General features: G+C 43.0%; 1 protein-coding gene across 1 annotated transcript in view; it reads right to left on the minus strand.

Moving 5' to 3' along the window:
• Positions 1 to 957: 957 nt before the first annotated feature.
• The window catches only part of LOC135548125 (guanine nucleotide exchange factor subunit RIC1-like), a 103,793-nt gene continuing 80,933 nt past the window's right edge, over positions 958 to 23,817 (minus strand). Inside the window, exons 20-28 of the mRNA XM_064977415.1 lie at positions 20,476 to 20,766; positions 18,337 to 18,480; positions 16,826 to 16,984; positions 16,253 to 16,389; positions 14,310 to 14,605; positions 13,813 to 14,022; positions 11,430 to 11,607; positions 5,528 to 5,716; positions 958 to 4,894 (exon numbers count right to left, since the gene is read on the minus strand). Coding sequence (XP_064833487.1) covers positions 4,603 to 4,894; positions 5,528 to 5,716; positions 11,430 to 11,607; positions 13,813 to 14,022; positions 14,310 to 14,605; positions 16,253 to 16,389; positions 16,826 to 16,984; positions 18,337 to 18,480; positions 20,476 to 20,766 — 1,896 coding nt within the window. The 3' untranslated portion in view covers positions 958 to 4,602. The remainder of the gene's footprint in view (positions 4,895 to 5,527; positions 5,717 to 11,429; positions 11,608 to 13,812; positions 14,023 to 14,309; positions 14,606 to 16,252; positions 16,390 to 16,825; positions 16,985 to 18,336; positions 18,481 to 20,475; positions 20,767 to 23,817) is intronic.

Here is a 23,817-nt window from a genome sequence, read left to right on the forward strand (position 1 = left end):
TGTACACTGCCTTCTTAAAAATATAACTTCATGTTTTGTATGGATTTCTCAACATAACTGTGTTGCTGCTCATGCTCTGTTGAAACTGTAAAGTGATTTTTGGTTTATGGTAATGACATTTGTCAGTACTGTGAAACCTTTCTTATGCAGTCATTTATCATAAGATTTATGATTTTACAACAAACAAAAAAGTAATGCAGGGAATCAATCCGATCGCACCTTGTCGGCAATGCACATTTAAAGGCAATGTTCACCTGTTCTTGGTAAACGCTGGCTACATGTTGCTTCAATAATGCATTGCTGCCAAAAATCCTCACTCAATTCAAGCAAACAAACATTGTTACTGTAAATATGATACTGACATTTCTCGAGCCTCGTCCTTTTTCAATACCAATATTAAGGTAAAACATTTCATTGAAACCGTTTATGGGTCTCAAATTGTAATTTTGTAGAATGATTGTGAGAAGGGATCTACTTTCCTTAAATTCTTTAATATGCCTGAATAAAGGAAACAGTTACCTGCACTTCAGTTGGAAAAGTGGTAACTGAAATGCATCCACGTTTGAGTGAGTGTTTGCTGGGACATGTTCGATGCAACTCACCTACAGTATCTATGCCTATTTTAACTGCAGTGTACTATTGGGTCACTGAATAAAGTGCAATTTTGTATAACATCTTAATTATTTAAAAGCAATCATACTTTTGTAATTTTTTTATTTGATTAATTTGTCAACTGGGAGGGTTACATCTAACCTTTTTAAAATCAGTAATGTAATCCCAGATGGGATTAACATGGTTGATTTGGGGAATTGTGTGACGGTATTTTGATTACAAAAATAAACTTGAAATTAACACTTGTGTCCAGTGATTTACCACCATGTAATACATGTTGCTTTTAGTTGTCTTCAACAAAAATGTAATATCAATGGTAATGCAGGAAATACAAATAAAATGGTCTTGGGTTTAAAAAATAATTTATTGTTTATGTACAGGAAAAATTAGAAAACCAAAATGAGTATAAAAGGCAAATTGTACAAGAAACAGTATCTATACTGTACACTGCATTGAAGATGTCCACCTAGCGTGACCCAGGGAATGTTACTGCGTCAGATATGCTTTTTAAAATATGAAGGAAAACAAAGACGTCCTTCATACAGATTTTGTATGAAAAGAGTAGCGCTGTCATCATGCTTTTCCCCAACAGCAGACAGACACACGAAACAAGACTTCTAGTCCTCAGATGGAAACATGAAACGTGTATAATCAGAATATTCATAAACTGTCTTAAGTACTAACTGAAAAATGTGTTTAAGCAGCAATGGTTCTCTCTCAGAGGGGTTCATTTTACCTCTGCATATACAAGCACTCAAGTCACGTTGACCCAAGGCCTCAGAACATGTCTTTGGTTAGCCAACAACCTTATTACGTTAGGTAAACTTCACAGCTGGGGTTTGTTGTGGGCTTGAGAGCAAATGGGAAGCTACTGCATCTACTGTACTTGCAGCAGAGGACAGATGGTATAGAAAATCATCGATGCTGTGTAGTTAACTTGCGTCCCAGTTCTGTTTGTGCCAACATGACAGAAATGGAGTTGGTACAGTAGGACGGCACGAACCAGTCTGGGACTCAGGCTAGTGTACAGTCACGGCCAAAGAGGTTCTCGTAAAAACAACGCTGCAGAACAATAGAATCAGAATAGAGGAAAATACAAACTACAAGCACAATGAGCTGAGGCAAAATGTTTAAAAATTACAAACTACAAGCACAGTGAGCTGCAGCAAAATAATGTTTAAAGTACAAACGTTTTGGTTGGTATGAGTGACAGTAAAACATGTGGAACTGAATGTAAATAAAAAAAAATAAAAAAGCTGAAACAAAGCAATGTTTCAGAATTGCACAGTTTCACAGTGATGTACTGTAAGTAAGTGGAGACCATTAATGTACTGAACCGAATATAGAATATAGATAGAATAATATAGAATACACACAGTAAAGAAAACCGCTGTGTTCACAGAGCACTAACAATTGTCTGGAGAAACAGCTGATCTAGGACCAGTATTTCCATTTAGAGCTCATTGAATACACGGGGCCCTGTTCCTAGGTCAGCGTTCGTACTCAGTTGCTTTGTGGATAGGAACCAGAGTTTTGCCGGCTGTTAAAGATGGCATCTGCAGTAGGGTGGCGCCACTGGCCTCCCCACCACCATTGTTGCTGAGGAGCATCGTGCAGCATGGTGAAAGCAAGGCAGTACATATTAAGCTCTTCTGTCACGTGTGCAATGATGTCAGAGGGGGGAAAAATAATAACCGTTGTTGTAAAATCACAAATGGATGTGGCTGTTTCACCATTGATTCCCGTTTGAAGGTTGAGAGCTCTATGCTGGTCAGGTAGCGGGATATTGACCTGGGTGCTGGGCCTGAGAGCTCTGTGCTGGTCAGGTGGCGGGATATTGACCTGAGAGCTCTGTGCTGGTCAGGAGGCGGGATATTGACCTGGGCCTGAGAGCTCTATGCTGGTCAGGTGACATGATATTGACCTGGGCCTGAGAGCTCTATGCTGGTCAGGTGACAGGATATTGACCTGGGCCTGAGGGAGCTCTATGCTGGTCAGGTGACAGGATATTGACCTGGGCCTGAGAGAGCTCTATGCTGGTCAGGTGGCGGGATATTGACCTGGGCGCAGGGCCTGAGAACGACTACAGTACAAGTTGAGGCAAAAGCAAATAGTTCTTGTTTAGTGGCTTTGATATAGCCGAAATAAAACAATTTGAATGAATAATGAAGGCTAACATTTTCCCATTCGCAATAACACCACAACCAATAAATAATTAGAATACTGACGATCATAAAATATTCCATGTGAGGATACTGTACTTAGTCTTTACTGTTCCACATCATACACACAGGAGCTGCTTCTGAAAGCAGCGTCAGTGTTGGAGATGTTTTCAGTTTTACATGATCGAGATTCTGGTATGTTACCATGGTGATAACAACCAAGCCCTTACAGAAACAATGTCAGAATACATTCAATAGTATAGGACCTATTCAACTCCACAGCCATTGCTAAGTAGAGACCAACACAATCCTACCTTAAGAAAACGATACTGAAATGTGACATTGAATTAACACCAAAGTGTGCATCAGTTGGTGTTTTATCTATTTAAAAATGGGGCAAATAAAAATGATCTCTGGCATGACATCAACATAAAGTGAATTATGAATATAGTTTGTCTCAGTTTGGATCCTCCAGCATGACGGAAGCCAACTGAACAGTAATGCTTCAATTCTAGAGCCAATCCAAAAGCATGTGTGTAAAGACGCAGGTCAGAGGATGGCCATAATAATTTGGTTTGTCCTGAGAGAATGGTAGATTCTCCCTTCAGGAGTCAGTCATGGTTTGGTTGAGGCCTGGTCAGGCCCTCGTCAATATCATTCACCTCCTATCCAGGTCATCACACACGTCGTCGTCTCTCTCCACCAACAGAGTTCTCACACTAGTCTTTAATATCTTAGTGAGGGGACTGACATCGTCTCATGAAGTAATGTTGTAGAATAATATCACATAATTCACCAAGGCATCAGTAAATTTCTTTAAATCCACGGTACAGGAGGTGGTAAGACACACACTTCATTCAGTGCATCTCAGAACTTGTCCAGCACATAGTTGATTTCAGGGGCGATTCCTTGCAAAAAGTTATATCTGAACTCAGTTGCAAAAACTGTGACAAAAATATACAGTTATAGGTTGAACTTTATGTAATGTAGAATGAGCCAATTAAGCTTAATATGTGACAGGTCTGACAGACAATAACCCGGATGCTTTTTGCCCAGCACGTTGTCACGGCGATCTGAAATTTCTATCTAGACAATATAACCCAGACAGCATTTCACTGATCTGAAAAGCATATTTTGGTAAAATGTTAAATTGCAACACAAACTGCCTGCTTTAGTCCCAGAATAAAGCCTGACTAGCCCAAACTCAGTTTGGTAAACTCTTGTCTGTGGGCAAATTTCTTTAAAAAAAATGTTTACGTGGAGCAAAATAAATAGGAGGTTAGAAGCACGGCATCGATCATATCTATATTTTAGGTAAGATTTTTTGTTGTTGTTATGAATCGGCTGTGTCCTGACTAATGATGTCTGCAATGACTCAACTCCATAATCAACTGGACAATACTGACACTCTTAAAACACAAGAGCCCACTCACTCACTGACCCTGCTCCACCAACGGGATGGACGAGTATCCGGACTGGAGAGAATGTCCTCTTGCGTTTGAGGCTTCCAAATGTTACACACACAGTGTAGTAAATACACACAATACCATGACACACACAGTCTCACACACAATGGAAAATATCAGAGTCCACGTCAGTCAACAAACTGGTTCCAGACACACAGAGTTTAGTCTGAGACTTCCAGTGTCTCTTCCGCATCCCGTGTCCCATCACGCCCGCCCGGCAAGGTCAGAGGTCAGAAAAGGGCTGTATTCATCAGGGCTTACCGTAGCAAAAAAGTTTTAAGTCAATATAGTCCCTCCCTGTTTCAGTCCATTTTCTTCCGTTTGGTGCCTAATGAACATGACTCAGGTCAGGACTGGGCATGTCAGGACAGAGTGCAGTCGTACACCCCCTCGTCCACCGCCTGTTCCTCCTGCTCCTCTGGAACTCCGTCGTCCTCTGTCCCTAACCCCCCAGGGGGCTCCAAAGGAAGGGCCAGACCCAGGAGAGCAGGCCCCCTACTATCTTCTGCACTGGGGCCTCCGGGCTGGGGCTCAGCCAGCTTCGAGTTGGAAGCCCCTGGTAGGAAGGCTTCAGGCTGGATCTGCTCTACAGAAGTCTCTATGAGCTTCTGTAGCTGGGGCCGGATCATGTTCAGGAAGGGCTTATAGCCCAGGCTACAGGGAGTGGAGAGAAGGGGGAGTCAGTATCAAGCTCACAACATTCATGAACTTCACTGTGCCCTTGCTACAGCTGCTATAGAATATGTAACATCCTTTACAGTTCCACTAGTGTTCTGGATGAATACAAATCAGCCTTAATAATGCAGATATATTGTGGCTTCCATCAATGTAATTGTCTGCATCATTTCCAATCCCCCCCCCAAATATATTTTTTGTAAACATATACACTATGTGCTTGTTTTTGAAAGAAAAGCTAATTAATTTGTCCATTAAAATAACATCAAATTGATCAGAAATACAGTGTAGACATTGTTAATGTTGCAAATGACTATTGTAGCTGTGAAAGGTAGACTTTTAATGGAATATCTACATAGGCGTACAGAGGCCCATTATCAGCAACCATCACTCCTGTGTTCCAATGGCACGTTGTGTTAGCTAATCCAGGTTTATTATTTTAAAAGGCTGATTGATCATTAGAAAACCCTTTCGCAATTATGACATTGGGCCTATGTACGTGAGAGACAGACAGAGTGAGCGACAGAGAGCGACAGACAGAGCGAGCGACAGAGAGCGACAGACAGACAGAGCGAGCGACAGAGAGCGACAGAGACTAACAGAGACACTGACCAGTCTGTGGAGGCCCATGCGTCGACCCCAAGCAGGCCGGAGCGGACACTCTGGACGGTCTCATGAGGCACCTCGGGGCTGTCCAGGAAGTTGACCACCTGCTTGATGACTGGGGCCTCTCTCAGGATCAAACCAATCACAACACACCACTCCAGACAGCCAGCCTCCATGAACACATGTAGGAGGTACCTGAGGACAGAGAGAGAGATCAGCTATAAAAAGGCATGGTCTATAAGGGACTGGTTTCCCAGACACAGAGTAAGCTTAGCCCAACACTAAGAAGCATATGGTCAATGGAGATTCTCCATTTAGTTCATCGGAGTCCAGGGAAACATACACAAGCTAAGGCTGACAAAATCACAATATATATACGCAAACCTACATATGAAACCAACACACAGACAAACAAATATGTCACCGCAGCCATACGTCTAGCTAGGTTGGGTTGGGAAGTGGGGTGGAGGAGTATTAGTAGCAGTAGTAGAAAAAAGTACTCGGTTGTCATACTGGAGTAAAAGTAAAGATACCTTTCATAGAAAAATGACTCAAGTAAAAATCACCCAGTAAAATACTGCTTGAGGAGAAGTGTGAAATTATTTAGTTTTAAACTTAAGTATCAACAGTAATTGTAATTGATAAAATATATTTAAGTATTAAAAGTAAAAAAGTTTAAATAATTTGAAATTCCTTAAATTAAGCAAACCAGACGGCACCAATTTTTAAAACAAATTTACATTTACAGATTGCCAGGGGCACACGTCAACACTCAGACATAATTTACAAACGAAGCATTTGTGTTTCGTGAGCACCAGATTCAGAAGCAATAGGGATGACCAGGGATTTTCTCTTGATAAGTGTGTGAATTTGATCATTCAAGCATTCAAAACATAATGGGTAGTTTTGGAAAATATATGGGAAAATATATGGAGTAAAAAAGTACATCATTGTCTTTAGGAATGTAGTGAAGTTAAAGTTGTGAAACATAAATATTAAAGTACAGGGCCCGTTTGCATAAAACATTAAGTAAATGTTCCCCTCATATTTTCCCTTAAAATGTTCTTAACTTTGAAATAAGTTGCACAAAACATTTTAAGGCAAATTTCCCCCTTAAATGAAATGAAAAAGGGTGCCCCTGAGGTCCCTTAAAACCTCTCTTGGATAGGGGGCAGAATTTGGATGAAAAGCATGCCCAAATTCAACTGCCTGCTACTCATCCCCAGAAAGATAAGATCTGCATATTATTAGGGGTTTTGGATAGAAAACACTCTGAAGTTTCTAAAACTGTTTGAATCATGTCTGTGAGTATAACAGAACTTAAGTAGCAGGCGAAACCCCGAGGACAAACCATTCAGATGTGTTTTTTTTTTTTTTGAGGTCACTCTTTTCAATGGGATTTCATTGGGAATCCACATTTATAAGGGACTTGCTTGCAGTTTCTACCGCTTCCACTGGATGTCACCAGTCTTTAGAAATTTGTTTGAGGTTATTCCTTTGTGTAATGAAGAAGTACGGCCATCTTGAACGAGGGTCACTTCATGTGTACTGTTTGATAGAGGCGCATGACCAGAAAGCTAGCGTCAGTTTGTTTTCTTCCTGTATTGAACACAGATCATCCGTCTTCAATTGTATCGATTATTTACTTTAAAAAATACCTAAAGTTGTATTACAAAAGTAGTTTGAAATGTTTGACAAAGTTTACAGGTAACTTTTGAGATATTTTGTATATTTTGCAAGTTGGAACCGGTGTTTTTCTGGATCACCGTCCCACATATCCCAGAGAGGTTTTAAGTGCGTCATCAAATCAAACTCACGCTTAGCTTCAAATCAAAGGAGATGATTGTGGACTTCAGAAAACAGCAGAAGGAACACCCCCCTATCCACATCAATGGAACAATAGTGGAGAGGGTAGCAAGTTTTAAGTTCCTCGGCATACACATCACAGACAAACTGAATTGGTCCACTCACACAGACAGCATCGTGAAGAAGGCGCAGCAGCGCCTCTTCAACCTCAGGAGGCTGAAGAAATTTGGCTTGTCACCAAAAGCACACAAACTTCTACAGATGCACAATCGAGAGCATCCTGGCGGGCTGTATCACCGCCTGGTACGGCAACTGCTCCGCCCTCAACCGTAAGGCTCTCCAGAGGGTAGTGAGGTCTGCACAACGCATCACCGGGGGCAAACTACCTGCCCTCCAGGACACCTACACCACCCGATGTTACAGGAAGGCCATAAAGATCATCAAGGACATCAACCACCCGAGCCACTGCCTGTTCACCCCGCTATCATCCAGAAGGCGAGGTCAGTACAGGTGCATCAAAGCTGGGACCAAGAGACTGAAAAACAGCTTCTATCTCAAGGCCATCAGACTGTTAAACAGCCACCACTAACATTGAGTGGCTGCTGCCAACACACTGACTCAACTCCAGCCACTTTAATAATGGGAATTGATGGGAAATGATGTAAATATATCACTAGCCACTTTAAACAATGCTACCTTATATAATGTTACTTACCCTACATTATTCATCTCATATGCATACGTATATACTGTACTCTATATCATCGACTGCATCCTTATGTAATACATGTATCACTAGCCACTTTAACTATGCCACTGTTTACATACTCATCTCATATGTATATACTGTACTCGATACCATCTACTGTATCTTGCCTATGCTGCTCTGTACCATCACTCATTCATATATCCTTATGTACATATTCTTTATCCCCTTACACTGTGTATAAGACAGTAGTTTAGGAATTGTTAGTTAGATTACTTGTTGGTTATTACTGCATTGTCGGAACTAGAAGCACAAGCATTTCGCTACACTCGCATTAACATCTGCTACCCATGTGTATGTGACAAATAAAATTCATTCAGTATGGATAGAGGTATCCCCTTTCATTCAGTATGGATAGAGGTATCCCCTTTCATTCAGTATGGATAGAGGTATCCCCCTTCATTCAGTATGGATAGAGGTATCACCCTTCATTCAGTATCACCCCCCTTCATTCAGTATGGATAGAGGTATCATTCAGTATGGATAGAGGTATCCCCTTTCATTCCGTATAGATAGAGGTATCCCCTTTCATTCCGTATAGATAGAGGTATCCCCCTTTCATTCCGTATAGATAGAGGTATCCCCTTTCATTCCGTATAGATAGAGGTATCCCCTTTCATTCCGTATAGATAGAGGTATCCCCCTTTCATTCAGTATGGATAGAGGTATCCCCCTTTCATTCAGTATGGATAGAGGTATCCCCCTTCATTCCGTATAGATAGAGGTATCCCCTTTCATTCCGTATAGATAGAGGTATCCCCTTTCATTCCGTATAGATATTCCGTATAGAGGGTATCCCCTTTCATTCCCCCTTTCATTCAGTATGGATATATCCCCTTTCATTCAGTATGGATAGATATCCCCTTTCATTCAGTATGGATATATCCCCTTTCATTCAGTATGGATAGAGGTATCCCCTTTCATTCAGTATGGATAGAGGTATCCCCTTTCATTCAGTATGGATAGAGGTATCCCCTTTCATTCAGTATGGATAGAGGTATCCCCTTTCATTCAGTATGGATAGAGGTATCACCCTTTCATTCAGTATGGATAGAGGTATCACCCTTTCATTCAGTATGGATAGAGGTATCACCCTTTCATTCAGTATGGATAGAGGTATCCCCTTTCATTCAGTATGGATAGAGGTATCATTCAGTATGGATAGAGGTATCCCCTTTCATTCAGTATGGATAGAGGTATCACCCTTTCATTCAGTATGGATAGAGGTATCACCCTTCATTCAGTATGGATAGAGGTATCCCCTTTCATTCAGTATGGATAGAGGTATCCCCTTTCATTCAGTATGGATAGAGGTATCCCCCTTTCATTCAGTATGGATAGAGGTATCACCCTTTCATTCAGTATGGATAGAGGTATCCCCCTTCATTCAGTATGGATAGAGGTATCACCCTTTCATTCCGTATGGATAGAGGTATCCCCCTTTCATTCAGTATGGATAGAGGTATCACCTTTCATTCAGTATCAGTATGGATAGAGGTATCCCCTTTCATTCAGTATGGATAGAGGTATCCCCTTCATTCAGTATGGATAGAGGTATCCCCTTTCATTCAGTATGGATAGAGGTATCCCCCTTCATTCAGTATGGATAGAGGTATCACCCTTTCATTCAGTATGGATAGAGGTATCCCCCTTCATTCAGTATGGATAGAGGTATCCCCCTTCATTCAGTATGGATAGAGGTATCCCCCTTCATTCAGTATGGATAGAGGTATCACCCTTTCATTCAGTATGGATAGATAGTATGGATATCCCCTTTCATTCAGTATGGATAGAGGTATCCCCCTTCATTCAGTATGGATAGATATCCCCCTTCATTCAGTATGGATATATCCCCTTTCATTCAGTATGGATAGAGGTATCCCCTTCATTCAGTATGGATAGATATCCCCCTCATTCAGTATGGATAGAGGTATCACCCTTTCATTCAGTATGGATAGAGGTATCCCCTTTCATTCAGTATGGATAGAGGTATCCCCCTTCATTCAGTATGGATAGAGGTATCCCCCATTCAGTATGGATAGAGGTATCATTCAGTATGGATAGAGGTATCCCCCTTCATTCAGTATGGATAGAGGTATCCCCTTTCATTCAGTATGGATAGAGGTATCCCCTTCATTCAGTATGGATAGAGGTATCCCCTTTCATTCAGTATGGATAGATATCCCCCTTCATTCAGAGGTATCACCCTTCATTCAGTATGGATAGAGGTATCCATTCAGTATGGATAGAGGTATCATTCAGTATGGATAGAGGTATCACCTTCATTCAGTTCATTCAGTATGGATATGTATGGATAGAGGTATCCCCTTTCATTCAGTATGGATAGAGGTATCACCCTTCATTCAGTATGGATAGAGGTATCACCCTTTCATTCAGTATGGATAGAGGTATCCCCCTTTCATTCAGTATGGATAGAGGTATCACCCTTTCATTCAGTATGGATAGAGGTATCACCCTTTCATTCAGTATGGATAGAGGTATCACCCTTTCATTCAGTATGGATAGAGGTATCACCCTTTCATTCAGTATGGATAGAGGTATCACCCTTTCATTCAGTATGGATAGAGGTATCCCCCTTCATTCAGTATGGATAGAGGTATCCCCTTTCATTCAGTATGGATAGAGGTATCCCCCTTTCATTCAGTATGGATAGGATAGGTATCCCCTTTCATTCAGTATGGATAGAGGTATCCCCCTTTCATTCAGTATGGATAGAGGTATCACCCTTTCATTCATATGGATAAAGGTATCCCCTTTCATTCAGATAGAGGTATCCCCCTTTCATTCAGTATGGATAGAGGTATCACCCTTCATTCCGTATAGATAGAGGTATCCCCCTTCATTCAGTATGGATAGAGGTATCCCCCTTTCATTCAGTATGGATAGAGGTATCACCCTTCATTCAGTATGGATAGAGGTATCACCCTTTCTTTCAGTATGGATAGAGGTATCCCCCTTCATTCAGTATGGATATCAATATAAATAATATTTGTGGAGGTGAATGCTGCTTTCCTCTGTCCTGGTTTCAAAGGGGAAACATCTTCTGAATCAAATTGTTTCTACAGTCTTGAATGTAGAAGTTATATTATGTGATCTCCCAGAATAAAAACCTCTCTCTTTGATAAGAGATGTTCAGGTCATCTCCGTGGTAACTGGAGACTTTCTGCTGTACATGCCTTCAAGCTACCATAAAACTCTTGAATTATTCCCTTACCAAGGGGAAAGTTATTCCTTAAGGTAAACCCTCTCTGTCGCTCTGATTGGGCTGTCAAATAGAAGTAGAAATCCCATCTATGAGTGGCAGGACAGGCTTACCGAAGCTGGACCTGGGACTTGTGTGGTCCCTTGTTAGCCAGCTCCATGGAGATGTGTTCCAGCTCAGACTGGGTCAGACTGAGAGCAGAGAAGTTCTCATCCACCATGGTCCAGTCTCCATCCACCATACTGCTGGTCTCTGTCAGGTCTGTGGCAGAACCGATACTGCACTCCTCCGCTAGGGAGAGAAAGATGGAGGGAGAATGAGGAAGGGAGATAGTTGATGAGGAAGGGTAGAAAGCAAGAGCGATATGGACACTCCACAACACCGTTCAAATTGACACAAACGCAGAAAAACGCCAAATTCATGAGAAATTGAATGTATTAGAAAAAGCTATAAATATCAATATAAATAATATTTGTGGAGGTGAATGTTGCAATTTAGAGGATAAATGCCTGCTCTTCGCAGATGACCTATGCCTGCTGTCACCCACAGCACATGGCCTACAGCAGAGCCTGGACCTGCTGGAGCAGTACTGCCAGACCTGGGCCCTGGCAGGAAATTTCAAAAATACTAAAATAATGAGAAGATCCAGATCTCAGGGAATTAGACCAAAGTTGTCAATTGGTACAACATATATTGAATACTGCAAACCACTACAATTACATGAGCTTATTTTTAAACCTAACTGGACACCTTAATGAGGCAGTGAATGAACTGAGCGAGAAAGCACGCAGGGCATTCTACGCCATTAAACAAATTCAAATACCGATTAAAATTTGGCTAAAACTAATTGAATGAGTCATTGAACCAATTGCACTTCATGGCAGCGAGGTGTGGGGTCCACTTGCAAAACAAGATTTCACCAAATGGGACAAACACGCCATTGAAACCCTGCATGCAGACTTCTGTAAGATTCTCTTACATGTCCAGAGGAAAACTACAAACAATGCATGCAGGGGAGAATTAGGCCAATATCCACTAATAATAACTAAAAAAAACATAAGTTTTGGAAACATCTAAAATACAGTTACCTCCTCTCATATCATTACCAAGCCCTGCAATGCCAAGAGCTGAGCAAAGAAAGTGTCCCCTCATCTAACTGGTCCTGGGGCTGTGTTCACAAACCTGTTCTACTAACACACTGAAGCCTCAGGACCAGAACATCCAATCAATCAGAATAAAACTAATTACAACAGTCAAAACGAGAGAGCGAGAGCGAGAGAGATACACAGAGAGACAGACAGAGAGAGATGCAGAATTCTGAAAAAATATCCTCTGTGTACAACTTAGAACACCAAATGATGCATGCAGAGCAGAATTAGGCCGATACCCACTAATTATCAAAATCCAGAAAAGAGCCATTAAATTCTACAACCACCTAAAAGGAAGCGTTTCCCAAACCTTCCATAACAAAGCCATCACCTACAGAGAGAGGAACCTGGAGAAGAGTCCCCTAAGCAAGCTGTCCTGGAGCTCTGTTCACAAACACACCCCACAGAGCCCCAGGACAGCAGCACAATTAGACCCAATCAAATCATGAGAATGCAAAAAAGATATTTACTTGACACATTGGAAAGAATTAACAACAAAAAAACACGCAAACTAGAATGCTATTTGGCCCTAAACAGAGAGTACACAGTGGCAGAATACCTGACCACTGTGACTGACACAAAATTAAGGAAAGCTTTGACTATGTACAGACTCAGTGAACATAGCCTTGCTATTGAGAAAGGCCGCCGTAGGCAGACATGGCTCTCAAGAGAAGACAGGCTATGTGCTCACTGCCCACAAAATGAGGTGGAAACTGAGCTGCACTTCCTAACCTCCTGCCAAATGTATGACCATATTAGAAACACATATTTCCCTCAGATTACACAGATCCAAAGAATTTGAAAACAAACCCGATTTTGATAAACGCCCATATCTACTGGGTGAAATACCAGTGTGACATCACAGCAGCAAGATGTGTGACCTGTTGCCACAAGGGCAACCAGTGAAGAACAAACACCATTGTAAATAGAAGCCATATTTATGTTTATTTATGTTCCCTTTTGTATTTTAACCATTTGCACATCGTTACAACACTGTATATATACATAATGACATTTGTAATGTCTTTATGCTTTTGGAACTTGTTTTTTTCACTTTTGTATATTATCTACTTCACTTGCTTTGGCAATGTAAACTTATGTTTCCCATGCCAATAAAGCCCCTTGAATTGAGAGCGCGAGGGAGAGAGAGGTAGAGCGCGAGCGAGGTAGATTGTGAGCGAGGTAGAGCGCGAGCGAGGTAGAGCGCGAGCGAGGTAGAGTGCGAGCGAGGTAGAAATTGAGCGAGAAAGAGAGGTTGGTAGAGGGAGAGGTAGGTAGAGAGTTCTCTGACTACATCTCAGTGAAAGAGAGTCTCAGCTGTTCCTATCTTCTGATGAAGACAACTTACTTTTGTTGGTTAGTGGGGAGAGGAAGGCCTCCTGTGTCTGTGGCCCCCCATGGGACAAGGCAGTGTCCATCTCTGTAGGTCCAAGAGCCCCCAGCCCGTCTAGCCAGGTGTGGTTGCTGTTGCGTGCTGCGGCCTGCGGGGGCGCTGTGTCCATGTCACTGTTCAACAGGCTGTCTGCTGACTGGGACTTCAGTAGATGCTGGCTCAGCACTAGAGGGAGGGAGAGAGAAACAAACAGGGTCAGATTTAATTGAATGATAAAAATAACACTTAACTAAACAAATACGACTTGAGAAAAAAAATGCAGTCAATCACGAAGTTTGCATCAAACACACCCAACGAGTCAGAGGGTGAGGGGGACAGTCATTGCTGAGGACAAAAATGCATTGCAAACACAGATGGACAGAGCCCCTGCAGCACCAGCAGTCACACACACTTTCAGAAGTATTCCAATTACCTCAACACACACACACACACACACACACCCTGATGCACACCTGTCCTGCGGTGTCCGTTCTTGAAAGGCGAGCTGATGGAGCCGGCTGGGGTGACAGGAAACGGCCACAGGAAGTCCTTGTGGAGACACTTCAGCGCCATGACAAAATCATCAACCCGCGCCACCCGCGTGCGCTCGTAGCACAGCCAGCCAATCAGCTCGAAGCCCAGCTGGGCAGAGAAACAACCCAGCTCTTTTAGTCTGACGTGTTCAAGGAGGTGGCGGGCGTGACGCCTCAACATCATGTCTATGTACATGTTTTCTGCACAGTCACTGTCCTTAGACCACCTCTCAGACCTAGAGGAGGAGGGAGAGATGTGTTATAGCTATGAAGAGAAAGGCCTATAGTACATACACTGCTTTACCAGAGTTGGGCTCAATTCCATCCAACTTTCAGTCAGTCCAGGAAGTGATTGAACTCTAATGAGTCGACAGGAATAAAAAAAAATAAAAAAAAAAATGGAACTGACCAACTCCGTGGGGTCAGTGTACTGAGCCCAGAAATGATTGGGAAGAGGACAATCCCTCTCAGTACACATTAGATCAGCCTTTCTGACAGTATGGGTCACAACATGTCAGAGTATATTTATAATTATTTAATTGATTACTGGAATTGATTTGGCCAAGTGCAACAGAGCTCTCTGCTTAGCAGCGGCGCCGGTTCGGAACAGCGGCGCCAGTGGGAGGAAGACGCGTGTTGCTGCAGCAGTGGCATTCAGCAGCAGATGAGCCGTCATCATTCTCACTCGCCATCACTCACCGCTGTCATCAAATGGACTCAAGCTGGCCACAAGTTCTGACTGAGCTCAATCGTCATGAAACGCAAATACAACAATTCGTTTTTCACGCTTTGTAAAATAACGAGGAGCGCCAACAATGTGTTTTGGCGGGGAAGTGCTTAGTAATGAGTCTCAAAACTAACAAATTAAAACAACTAAAAATCCACAGCATGACGGTAAATCTAGGGAGTTCTTTCAGAACAGGGCCGAAAGCTTCAGGAAACAGTGCTTCGACAGTGGAAAAGTCAGTCAGCTAGCAAGACGTTGTAATTTAGCAGGTGATAAGCATCAATAAGGGAGTACTCTCTCTCATAGTAGATGCGAGTTTCTCTTTCAAACAATCCCCTGGCCTTGCACACAGCTAATAGCTAGCCAGCTAACGTTAGCCAAAGCAAGCTAGCTCGTTACTGATAGTTCAGTACAGAATAAGATATCAGGCCTACTGTACATCTTACTGTAGAAATGATTGTTGAAAACAAGTCTAGGTTGGAACTGTTGCTGTTAAATTAGAAGTAATCAGTTTCCTTTTGAACTGGAATAAACTGATTGAAGCAAGATGATTTTTTGAAAGAGTTCTGGGTTGCTCATCAACAGCAGGAAGTGGTCTCCTGCCTGACTGAGAAAGCAGTAGATGTTCTGATCTAGTTTGTGAGTCAGGGTTCCTAACTCTGGCATACTTTAAAACAAAGTACAGAAACAGACTCCATGCTGAGCATGACTTCACTGTTGCACTGTGAAAAACTGAGCCCAGAACATACATGCTTGTTGAAAACGTCAACTTGTGTGATTTGATCAATCAGTTCATTATAAAAAATATTGATTGTATTTAAACAGCTACAGTACCAACCGAGACAGGTATGTAATGGTGTTTTTAATGGGTAAAATAAACATGAATAGATATTTATACGGGTATTTCATTATTTGTTTTTGTCTATATTGCATTTGTTTTAGGCATAACGGCAATGAAATCTACCAATATTTACGTATAGTTGCATATTTTCCTAAGCTTGGGTCCCAGGAAAACACAGAATTTCTAATTTGAGTCCAAGGGCTGAAAATGTTTAATAACTCCCTGCATTAGATAATCAAACAAAAGCTACCTTTAGATTATATGACTACTAAAAAGAGAGGAGATGTCAAATAAAGTAATGTGTGTGTGGCGTACCCCTTAGCAGAGGGCCCAGAGGGCATGCTGAAGGTCTTCTGTAGGTTAAACTTCCCAGCAGCGATGCTGTCAGCTGACTGAGACAGACTGATGCTGCGATTCCTGAAGAACTCAAAACCTCCCATCGAACTGGGTTCCTGTTGAGAGGACAGATCATTATCAGCGAGGAAACTCATCCAGTATTTTATTTCACCTTTATTTAACCAGGTAGGCTAGTTGAGAACAAGTTCTCATTTGCAACTGCGACCTGGCCAAGATAAAGCATAGCAGTGTGAACAGACAACAAAGTTACAGTAAGCCTCTGACACGGCAGGGTTTCTGCACAAATGTAAATGCACCATATAGCCAGTTATGGGTATCTATAGCCAATTATACAGAGGTGGAGGCAGTAGCCTAATAGCAGTCTTTAATTTATAGAGTATTTTTAGACCATCCATTACCCCATAGATAACACTAAAGCATTAAGAGGTTTAGCTCTAACATAACATGTCAGAATATGTGACAAACACAGAGAGAGAAGAGTAGAGAGAGATAGAAGACAGAAAGAGATTATGAATTTGTTCCTTCCTGTACCTGAGTGGTTGGTGTTGGGGGTGGGGTCTCCATCTCTCCAGAGCCAATGGCCTTGAGGAATCGGATCATGTGACGACAGAGGTCCCACTTGCCCTGCTCCAGGGCCGTGTTGAAGAGTAGTGTAGCGTGTTGCCTGCTCACTGCTGGAACCTCCATGTTCTGAGGACAAGTCACATTATCAATACAAGACTTTTAATTAACTACTGAACCCTGGCTCCATCCCTAACCTTAACCCTGGCTCCATCCCTAACCTTAACCCTGGCTCCATCCCTAACCTTAACCCTGGCTCCATCCCTAACCTTAACCCTGGCTCCATCCCTAACCTTAACCCTGGCTCCATCCCTAACCTTAACCCTGGCTCCATCCCTAACCATAACCCTGGCTCCATCCCTAACCTTAACCCTGGCTCCATCCCTAACCTTAACCCTGGCTCCATCCCTAACCTTAACCCTGGCTCCATCCCTAACCTTAACCCTGGCTCCATCCCTAACCCTAACCCTGGCTCCATCCCTAACCCTAACCCTGGCTCCATCCCTAACCTTAACCCTGGCTCCATCCCTAACCTTAACCCTGGCTCCATCCCTAACCTTAACCCTGGCTCCATCCCTAACCTTAACCCTGGCTCCATCCCTAACCATAACCCTGGCTCCATCCCAAACCATAACCCAGGCTCCATCCCTAACCTTAACCCGGGCTCCATCCCTAACCTTAACCCTGGCTCCATCCCTAACCTTAACCCTGGCTCCATCCCTAACCATAACCCTGGCTCCATCCCTAACCTTAACCCTGGCTCCATCCCTAACCTTAACCCGGGCTCCATCCCTAACCTTAACCCGGGCTCCATCCCTAACCTTAACCCTGGCTCCATCCCTAACCTTAACCCGGGCTCCATTCCTAACATTAACCCGGGCTCCATCCCTAACCTTAACCCGGGCTCCATTCCTAACCTTAACCCTGGCTCCATCCCTAACCATAACCCTGGCTCCATCCCTAACCTTAACCCGGGCTCCATCCCTAACCTTAACCCGGGCTCCATCCCTAACCTTAACCCGGGCTCCATCCCTAACCATAACCCTGGCTCCATCCCTAACCATAACCCTGGCTCCATCCCTAACCATAACCCTGGCTCCATCCCTAACCATAACCCTGGCTCCATTCCTAACCTTAACCCGGGCTCCATTCCTAACATTAACCCGGGCTCCATCCCTAACCATAACCCTGGCTCCATTCCTAACCTTAACCCGGGCTCCATCCCTAACCATAACCCTGGCTCCATTCCTAACCTTAACCCGGGCTCCATTCCTAACATTAACCCGGGCTCCATCCCTAACCATAACCCTGGCTCCATCCCTAACCATAACCCTGGCTCCATCCCTAACCTTAACTCAAGCTGCATCCGTAACCTTAACCCTATCCCCAACCTCGACTCCAACCTTAACCCCAATACCAGTCCCATTTCTAAATAAATGTTTGCCTCTGGTAATTAAGATGAGACAGGGGAGTATGTTAACCTGTAGTATAATGAGATAGGATGCAGCGGTGTCCAGGTCCTGGGCCATCAGACATTCCTCAAAGAGATCCTTGGGGTTGCCCACGGCAGCAAACAGGTAGTTCCACAGGGCAAACTCTGTCTTCCTGGCGCAGTGCACGATGGTCTGGAGCAGAAACACAGGCGCAGCTACATTAGACACACAGTCACTATATAGTGCACTACTTCTAACCAGAGCCCTATTGGCCCAGAGTAGCTGCTGCTTTACCAGTAGCTAACGGGGATACTAATAAAATACTACGAGCCCTATGAGCCCAGGTCAAAAGTAGTGATAGGATCAGTGATGTAAAGTACTTAAGTAAAAATACTTGAAAGTACTACTGAAGTAGTTTTTTAGGGTATCTGTACTTCACTATTTATATTTTGGCCAACTTTTACTTCACTACATTCCTAAAGAAAATGACATACTTTTTACTCCATACATTTTCCCTGATACCCAAAAGTATTCATTACATTTTGAATGCTTAGCAGGACAGGGATATGGTCCAATTCACACACTTATCAAGATATCTTTTATAAATGTCTGAGTGTTGGAGTGTGCCCCTGGCTATCTGTAATAATGTCTGAGTGTTGGAGTGTGCCCCTGGCTATCTGTAATAATGTCTGAGTGTTGGAGTTGACCCCTGGCTATCTGTAATAATGTCTGAGTGTTGGAGTCTACCCCTGGCTATCTGTAATAATGTCTGAGTGTTGGAGTCTACCCCTGGCTATCTGTAATAATGTCTGAGTGTTGGAGTGTGCCCCTGGCTATCTGTAATAATGTCTGAGTGTTGGAGTCTACCCCTGGCTATCTGTAATAATGTCTGAGTGTTGGAGTCTACCCCTGGCTATCTGTAATGATGTCTGAGTGATGGAGTCTGCCCCTGGCTATCTGTAATGATGTCTGAGTGATGGAGTCTGCCCCTGGCTATCTGTAATGATGTCTGAGTGTTGGAGTCTACCCCTGGCTATCTGTAATAATGTCTGAGTGTTGGAGTCTGCCCCTGGCTATCTGTAATAATGTCTGAGTGTTGGAGTCTACCCCTGGCTGTCTGTAATAATGTCTGAGTGTTGGAGTCTGCCCCTGGCTATCTGTACATTTTTTTCAAACAAGAAAATGGTGCCGTCTGCTTTGCTTAATATAAGGAATTTGAAATGATTTATACTTTTACTTTTGTTATATTTAGAACCAAATAATTTACCTCAAGTATTATTTTACTGGGTGACTTCCACTTTTACTTGATTAACTTTTTTTTCTTCTTTTTTTTTTAACCTTTATTTTACCAGGCAAGTCAGTTAAGAACAAATTCTTATTTTCAATGACGGCCTAGGAACAGTGGGTTAACTGCCTTGTTCAGGGGCAGAACGACAGATTTGTACCTTGTCAGCTCAGGGATTTGAATTTGCAACCTTTCTGTTACTAGTCCAACACTCTAACCACTAGGCTACGCTGACAACTACTACCCTGACAACTACTAAACCTTTACTAAAATATGATTGGGTACTTCTTCCACCACTGGATAGGATGCTCATGGGGATCCTGATAAAACACTGAGCCCAGGTCAGACTACTGTACACAAGATCAGTAATTACCATGACCTTGAATGTCCTAGACTAGGAAACAACATTCAGCAGCTCACAGATCACTGCACCTGTACATAGCCCACCTGTACATAGCCCACCTGTACATAGCCCACCTGTACATAGCCCATCCCCATATTGTCAATTCATTATTTATTTATTTATCTTGCTCCTTTGCACCCCAGTATCACTACTTGCACATTCATCTTCTGCACATCTTTCACTCCAGTGTTTAATTGCTAAATTGTAATTATTTCGCAACTACGGCCTATTTATTGCCTTACTTCCCTAATCTTACTACATTTACACACACTGTATATACACTTTCCTACTGTATTATTGACTGTACGTTCGTTTATTGCATGTTCACTCTGTGTTGTTGTTTGTGTTGCACTGTTTTGCTTTATCTTGGCCAGGTTGCAGTTGTAAATGAGAACTTGTTCTCAACTGGCCTACCTGGTTAAATAAAGGTGATATATATATATTTGTTTATTTATTTTATTTATATGAACCACTTGATCAACGTCTCCCTCTCTGTTACCTGGAGGAACAGGGGGAACTCGGTGATGAACTTGGCCACGGTGGGCAGCAGCGGGTCGGGGATGGGCTCCCGGGAGGTGGCCTCCTCCTCCAGCACCACGTGGACCATGAGCTCCATGACGTGGGGGAAGTAGGGGAGCGCTGCGCAGGACTGGGCCAGGAGAAGGGCCTGCTCCCCCAGGTTACGGACCAGGAGTTGTCTAAGGATGTGGTGGAGGTAGATCTGGGAAGTCCTCTCCACCGTGCAGTAAGGGAACAACCCCTCTAGGGACTCCCGGCCCTCTCTGGGACCCTGCAGAAAATACACAAAAAACACAACATTTTTTTTAATCTTATTTTCTACAAATTTAACCTTCACAGGCTACTACTATTATTTATCTCTTAACCTCGTCTGCCCACTGACTCACTTTCCCTCAAATAAAGGGAACATAGCTAGAAAAATTGTTTCAGATCTCTGACACAAATGCCTTGACCACTATGCTCCTCCTACACCAAGCCCACAAAATCCACAACAAAGGCTAGGAAAGAGCAGATGCTGTGGGGGGACGACTACTGCTGCTGCTACAACAACTTCAGTCCTCCGTACCTGCAGGCCGTCATAGAACACAGTCTCATTAGCAGTGTTGTCAACCAATTTTCAGGGGAAGTTGCTAGAGGCGGGTTGAGTTGTTGCTAAAAGTTGCTAAATGTCGTTGTGATGTCATTGTGTGATGATGTCATTACGTAGAATACACAATAACGTTACTCAAATTGGACTGGCCATCTCGGCAAAAAATATGACTTGACATTTGTTAGTTTAGATGTGTGTGTTTATTGTCACATTTTTTATTTGTAAACGTAATAAACACATCTTATATGATCAGATATTTTTAAACACATTGAACAATTACATTTTATATATTTTCTTTTTAACTAGTAAACTTACACATTCTGAACAATTATAGTTTTAAGCAGTGTATTGGTAGTTGATTAACATGCTACCTAACTGATCAACAATTATAGGTACAAGCTAATAACAAGGTATATACGCTATCTTATTGAACAAGCAACTTAACTGAAATAATGATGTGCACTAGGCATCTCTCCAGGTTATTGTGCTTCTTGGCTGGCTAGCTGCTCAACCTCCGCATTTGAGTGTGGCAAGGAGAGGGCAGCTTTGCACAGTTCTTCAAATGGATTTGACCCGGAAGAGTCCGTGTAGTTATTGACTTCACTCCAAAACTCGACTGTATTTTCAGTTGAGTCCCACCTAAACAGATGGACGTTTCTCCATTGGGGAAACAATTGTATCATTTGTTTGGGGGCTGGTACCCCAGTAGCTCAGCTACTTTAATAATTTCAGTGGTGCCTTTATTGTGCTTTTGCTTCTAGGTTGTCTAGGAGCCTTGCTTGCAGCTCCTTGCTTAATTAAAGCAACAATGTAGTTGATGCACTGTCTCCAAATGGCCTTTTTGTCCTCTGGCACAAGACTGAGTTGGTACACCGTGCTCTCGAAAAGGTACCCAGGTACGGTGATGGACATGTGTACACTCCTTTGTATGCCTCGTGCCAGTTGTAGGTTTCCCTGATTAAGTACTCAACACTCCTAGGGACGGTTTCCCTGATTAAGTACTCAATACTCCTAGGGACGGTTTCCCTGATTAAGTACTCAACACTCCTAGGGACGGTTTCCCTGATTAAGTACTCAACACTCCTAGGGATGGTTTCCCTGATTAAGTACTCAATACTCCTAGGGATGGTTTCCCTGATTAAGTACTCAACACTCCTAGGGATGGTTTCCCTGATTAAGTACTCAACACTCCTAGGGATGGTTTCCCTGATTAAGTACTCAACACTCCTAGGGATGGTTTCCCTGATTAAGTACTCAACACTCCTAGGGATGGTTTCCCTGATTAAGTACTCAACACTCCTAGGGATGGTTTCCCTGATTAAGTACTCAACACTCCTAGGGATGGTTTCCCTGATTAAGTACTCAACACTCCTAGGGATGGTTTCCCTGATTTAGTACTCAACACTCCTAGGGATGGTTTCCCTGATTAAGTACTCAATACTCCTAGGGACGGTTTCCCTGATTAAGTACTCAACACTCCTAGGGATGGTTTCCCTGATTAAGTACTCAACACTCCTAGGGATGGTTTCCCTGATTAAGTACTCAACACTCCTAGGGATGGTTTCCCTGATTAAGTACTCAACACTCCTAGAGATGGTTTCCCTGATTAAGTACTCAACACTCCTAGGGATGGTTTCCCTGATTAAGTACTCAATACTCCTAGGGATGGTTTCTTTGGATGCTGCACTGACTGCCAATTGTAAAGAATGTCACACACAGCAGACGGCACACACAGCGGACGGCACACACAGCGGACGGCACACACAGCGGACGGCACACACAGCGGACGGCACACACAGAGGATGAGTAGAAAATTGGGAAATGCACATTCTTCTTTTAAAATCTTGTGCACCCCGGTGTTCACCCCAGTCATCACAGACGCGGTATCAATACCCTGAAGATTCTCTTTTGTAAGGTTACACTTCAAGAAACTCGACTTCTCCCTTTGATATCGATCTGGCATCACCCTCCTCCAATTCAACCAGCCCGAGAAATGTGGACACAGCGGTTGTTTTTTTTTAGCACTAAAATACCGAATCACCACAATCCAGGTATTTCAAAACACTGACATCAGTGGACTCATCCAAAAGGAGACTGAACTTCTCAACCCCCCCTGATGTTACCCTTTTCAGAAAACAAGGAGCCAGTACTCCCCTAATCATTTCTATGCATTTGAACGCTTGTTGCTGCCACAGAATCTGAAAAGGCAGCTTGGCACGCCATTCCTAAAATGGCCGCATGCTAGCAGCGAACAATGCTCCGCAATGGCCATTGCCATAGTAGTTGCTTCTGCAGCTATCCATTTTCTGAACCCACCTGTGGTAGTGTAGACGGTGTTGCAGGGTTGTACGGTTTGGATTGATTTATATGCTTTGCTGTAGCACAATGTTTTTTGATGTCATACATTTTTGCAAGCATATCGGATTTGCTATATGCACAGTATGTCCGTCAATCATCCCCAATGACTGGCTTCAGCCACCCTTTAATTCAGGTACAGACTCCCACTGTTTTCTGTAATTCTGGCTGTACAATTGTGATTGAGTCATGTGGATTGATTTTTTAAGTTTTGTTCAAGATCAAGCATTTGTGAGCAACTCTATTCATTGGGTTTGGCTCGTCGAAGCCGTACTACTGCTGACGCAGTCAGCCAACAATGGTTTGCAATTTGCTGAAATTGTTGCTGGCCTGGCTGTTGTCTGTGTACGGGCTGAGGGCCTGGCTGTTGCCTGTGTA

This window comes from Oncorhynchus masou, chromosome 11 (assembly GCF_036934945.1).
Source record: "Oncorhynchus masou masou isolate Uvic2021 chromosome 11, UVic_Omas_1.1, whole genome shotgun sequence".
Lineage (NCBI taxonomy): Eukaryota > Metazoa > Chordata > Actinopteri > Salmoniformes > Salmonidae > Oncorhynchus > Oncorhynchus masou.